The 5,101-nt window shown below is 38.7% G+C and overlaps 1 protein-coding gene across 1 annotated transcript; it reads left to right on the top strand.

Moving 5' to 3' along the window:
* The first annotated feature begins 318 nt into the window (after positions 1–318).
* On the top strand, positions 319–4,307 carry LOC103326847 (tubulin beta-4 chain). The gene is made up of 4 exons (XM_008229099.2): positions 319–639; positions 1,246–1,650; positions 2,121–2,390; positions 3,309–4,307. Exons 2-4 carry the CDS (start codon positions 1,257–1,259, stop codon positions 3,983–3,985), a joined length of 1,341 nt encoding a protein of 446 aa, XP_008227321.2. The 5' UTR covers positions 319–639; positions 1,246–1,256; the 3' UTR covers positions 3,986–4,307.
* The last annotated feature ends 794 nt before the right edge of the window (positions 4,308–5,101 follow it).

The raw sequence follows: 5,101 nt of genomic DNA, 5'->3' as shown, positions 1-5,101 counted from the left end.
AACTCGAGTACAAATTGAGGGTTTATTGCGGTTAAAAATTCCTATTTTATTAAAAAAACATCAAAATCAAAGTGTCTGTTTTCCACTCGCCTACCTACCTATGTGGTTTGGGTTTTCTACATAGCTGTTTGGAAATTAATTTTTTTGGCAAAAAATAAATTAGAGACGCTGATGTGATGACTACTATGACAATGTGTTTCAGCTGATTCTTTGAATGTCATTGACCAATTTACCCATACGTTTCGAAATGACATTTATACCCTTCTCTTGTACTTCAATCGAATATTGTTCTTTGGCGGGGGGCGCCAACAAACTTCATTTGACTAGCTAAGGACCGTCCTGTCTTTTCGATCAAGAGCAAATTTGTCCCCAAAATTTCTACTCAAATTTAAAAAATGAAAACTCACCCTGAGAATAATAATTGCCAGAAAAGCCCATCGTGACCGTTCAAGCCTAGAATCTTTCGGCATCCAAAGGTTCTAGGATGAATATGAAGGGAAGCAACAGAGACCGTCAGATCTCACTCTTCGCCCTCACTTGCGTATATAAACCTCTGTAGTGTTCATCTTCTCCGCTCAAATCTCTCATTTCAACCTTGTTTCTCTATCAGATCTCGCATTTTCTTGGACAAAGTTACTGGTAATCTCTCACTCTCTCACTCTCTGAGGCCTCAAATTTTGAATTTCATTGACTTCGATTTGATTGAGTTTCACTGAATGTGTAATTACTGTGTTTTCGGTTGAATTTCATCTTTATTTTGCTTCTGATATATCGAATCATGATGTTTTTGAATTGCATTTCAGTTCTATGATACGGTTCTAATGTCCTTTTATTTCTTTTAATTTTTTTAATTTTTTTGACGTATGGCATGTAATTTACTCTGGTTTAGTATAAGATATGCAGAAACTGCACGAACAATGTCAATTATGAGAGAAATTCACATTTCTTATGAAATTTTTGCTGTATATATAGATATATAGTGATGTTGCGCAGAAAATTTGGATATGAACTCTTGATAGCTTAGAATAATGCTAAATTCAGTTTGTTCGGTAAAATTTTTGCATCGCATCACTTTGTAATTCATGGTTGGGGATTTAGTAGAGTTCTGCTTATTAAGGTGATATGATTTCTTGTACATTGTTACTCTCATTGATATTCCACTGAATTCCGTACTTTCGCTTTCATATCACATCCTACTTTAGCAATTTTTTTGATTTTCAATTCTGATTGTGCTGTGAATTTCAGAAAAGTGAAAAATGAGAGAGATCCTTCACGTTCAGGGCGGTCAATGTGGCAACCAGATTGGCTCCAAGTTCTGGGAGGTTGTGTGCGATGAGCACGGCATAGATCCAACTGGTAGGTACGTCGGTACCAAGGATGTGCAGCTGGAGCGTGTCAATGTCTACTACAATGAAGCATCGTGTGGGCGGTTTGTTCCTCGTGCTGTGCTTATGGACTTGGAACCTGGGACCATGGACAGTGTTCGCACTGGTCCGTATGGCCAGATCTTCAGGCCTGATAACTTTGTTTTCGGACAGTCTGGTGCTGGTAACAACTGGGCAAAAGGACACTACACTGAAGGTGCAGAGCTTATTGATGCCGTTCTTGATGTTGTGAGAAAGGAGGCTGAGAACTGTGACTGTCTTCAAGGTATAGTGTTTTGGTGTTGTTTGTTTGTATAGGTATGAGGTATGTTAAATGTGTGTGATGATTAGCTTTTTTTTAAATTTTTAAATTTTTTTATTGATCAAAGTTGCAACTTTTGAGCCATGATCTGCTGTCAAAGTTGCAATTGAGACGATAATCAAACTAACGTTACATTAATCAAAATTGGCGAAGTAGTAAGCAGACCTTTTCCTTAAAAAAAAAAAAAAAAAATTGTTTATTGGATTTTCCTTCTTTTGAAGGTTTCAGGCAGTTTAAATGGTTAGAATGGTTTTGAGTGACTGATATCTTTGTAATTATATGCATTTACAGAAAAAGCTGGAATGTCGTTTTCAATTGTAGATGATGAGATTAGCATTTCATGATCCATTGAAGTTGAAGGAAAATTTGAACAAAATTTTATCAGGAATATGATACGCTGGTCATATCTCATAAGAAATCCTGCTTTTGTGTAGGTTTTCAAGTTTGCCACTCCTTGGGTGGAGGAACTGGTTCTGGAATGGGAACCTTGTTGATCTCGAAGATTAGGGAGGAGTACCCTGACAGGATGATGCTTACATTCTCTGTTTTCCCTTCACCAAAGGTCTCTGATACAGTTGTTGAGCCATACAATGCTACCCTTTCTGTGCATCAGCTTGTGGAGAATGCAGATGAGTGCATGGTGTTGGATAATGAAGCATTATATGATATCTGCTTCAGGACTCTCAAGTTGACTACTCCTAGTTGTAAGTAGCACGAATCTTTTACTGTCATTATCTGCATCTATTCCTTTAAATTATTTGCTTGTGTACTTTATCTATTTAGCGAAAGTTTGCATCTCTCCGAATCTATAAATATGTTCATAGACAATTTTGTATCTGATGCGAATTAGTGTTCTACTCTGGTATGCTTTCCCGGGTAAAATATATCCTTAACAATTACGGCATCCTGATTTATCACTTCATTAATTTTTCTTTCACGTTTGTGAAATGTACTTTATTTCAGCTTATTGGTCCCAATTAAGATGTTTTCTTGCTGATTTGTCAGGCTGCATGTGACATGCTGGGCTCCAAGCTTACAGTTAATGTGTTAGCATATTTATTGTTACATCACTTCTTTGGTGGTTCTTGTTGCTACTTGTAGAAGCAAGAGTGACAGGACACACATGAATTAGGTTACATATCCACTTTACTGGTTGTTAAACAATGTTGTTTGTTTGGGTTGTCATGCATACCATTCCAGCTGATGTGGGACCATGTTGTATGCAATCATGAATTAGGTTGCATGTCCCATTTGCTCTTTAGAATGCCTTTAAGCTATGTAAGGTTACTTCTAGCTCACCACATTTTCTGATCCTTAAAATATATTGATATCTGTAAATGCTGGGGTTGAACATTGACAGTGATCTTGCCCCTGAGTGCAACATCTTTGTCCTGGTTGAATTTTTTTTATTGATGATGGATTATTGTGGATAAATGATTTTTGCTGTTTAGTATCTGCATGTGGAAAGCTTCATGCTGATTTTGGATTCTGATAGAAATTTTCTTTTGGATTGATCTAGTTTATTTTCGGCATATTTTAGTTATTATCATACCCACTTTGTAATAAATAGCTCTATTGATTCTTAAAATGTTAGCTTATCTCGTTGCATTACTTTGCTGCAGTTGGTGACCTGAACCACTTGATCTCTGCAACCATGAGTGGGGTCACTTGCTGCCTTCGCTTCCCTGGTCAACTCAACTCTGACCTCCGAAAACTTGCTGTCAACTTAATCCCATTTCCTCGTCTCCACTTCTTCATGGTTGGATTTGCGCCTCTGACCTCCCGTGGATCCCAGCAATACCGAGCACTAACAGTCCCAGAATTGACCCAGCAGATGTGGGATTCCAAGAACATGATGTGCGCTGCTGATCCCAGGCATGGTCGATACCTCACTGCCTCAGCCATGTTCAGGGGCAAGATGAGCACTAAAGAGGTGGACGAACAAATGATCAATGTTCAGAACAAGAACTCTTCCTACTTTGTTGAGTGGATACCAAACAATGTGAAATCAAGCGTTTGTGACATTCCACCCAGAGGGCTATCCATGGCATCCACATTCATCGGGAATTCGACCTCCATCCAGGAAATGTTTAGGCGTGTGAGCGAACAATTTACTGCCATGTTCAGGAGGAAGGCCTTCTTGCACTGGTACACTGGCGAAGGAATGGACGAAATGGAATTCACTGAAGCAGAGAGCAACATGAATGATCTCGTCTCTGAGTATCAGCAATACCAGGATGCGACTGCCGATGAGGAAGGTGAATACGAGGACGAGGAGGAAGTGATGGAGGATATGTGAATGTAGAGGTAAAACCTAAATTAGAGTGGATATGTGGATATGTGGATATGTGGATGACAGATCTTTGTGTGTTATTTTGTGTATTGAGGGAAGATGATGAGTCTTAAAACCACACTTGTCTTTGTCCAAGTTCAATTTTATTGGTGAGGGGAAAGTTTATGCTACCAAGTAGATATTATTGAAAGGTCGAGTGATTGTTTGCAAGTAGTCATGTGACATTTCCATGCCTTGTTGTTCTGTTCTGGATCGGTGGATTGATTTGTGTTCAATTGTTCAATTTTCTGTTCTGTCTATCTAGTAAATCAATCTTCTTTGCTATTAATTATCTCAGTTGATCTTGCATGCGTTGGTTATTAATTTGTTCTTGGGTCCAATCATATTATTACCCATACGTTATTAATTTTTTTTATTTATTTACCAAACAAGTGATGGTATTTTATTAGATCAATTGAAACAATACATAGAGAGCCATCTCGATTAGCGATATGACGGACATGGATAAAGCTTCCTCATTGACCAGAGTCAGCTCTAGGGATCTGGAGAGAATAAATCGCGAAGAACTTGTCTAAAAATCCTCTATTTACAGTCTAAGTTGTCCTATATCAAGTCAGTTACATTGAGGATAAAACCTGGCGGCTAACCGGCATTAGTCTCCCATAGAAACTAGACCACCCATCAAAATTTATGAGAACTACAAGAGAAAACCAAACAACTCAGAGTATTTGGACTAAACACCAACTAAAGAAACATCAACACTTTGCTCTACAAATGATGCACAACCAAAGCCATCCAGATCCATAACAGAGACGACCAGATATGCCAAGAGGAGAGAAGAACGTCATGGTCTGCATAGGCACGAGAGAATACCGAAAATTCGATAGGAAATAAACCCCTAGATATGAAGCTTCTTGTTCTAACTCTCCTCCATCATCTGCCACACGCTTTGTTGTAAAAATCAATGGAATCAGAGCCAGCCACAATCAAGTCTCTAAAAAAGAATAACAAAAAAAGAAAAACCAAAAGGAGCAAGATAAAAGCAGGGGCGAGGAGGGAGGGAGGGACAGAAGGGAGGAGAAGAGAAGGGAGGGGGATGGGAAGCCACCAACCCCAAACCTA

The sequence above is a fragment of the Prunus mume genome, linkage group LG8 (genome assembly GCF_029339155.1).
Source record: "Prunus mume cultivar Tortuosa linkage group LG8, ASM2933915v1, whole genome shotgun sequence".
NCBI classification, from domain to species: domain Eukaryota; kingdom Viridiplantae; phylum Streptophyta; class Magnoliopsida; order Rosales; family Rosaceae; genus Prunus; species Prunus mume.
Note: the sequence above shows the minus strand (reverse complement) of the source record. Positions and strands in the feature narration are given on the sequence as shown.

Excerpts from the sequence above, each read along its gene's own strand:
- LOC103326847 (XM_008229099.2), top strand. The coding sequence starts at position 1,257 with ATGAGAGAGATCCTTCACGTTCAGGGCGGTCAATGTGGCAACCAGATT. Across the intron at positions 1,651-2,120 it reads GAACTGTGACTGTCTTCAAG|GTTTTCAAGTTTGCCACTCC; the intron begins GTATAGTGTTTT and ends GCTTTTGTGTAG. Across the intron at positions 2,391-3,308 it reads CAAGTTGACTACTCCTAGTT|TTGGTGACCTGAACCACTTG; the intron begins GTAAGTAGCACG and ends ACTTTGCTGCAG.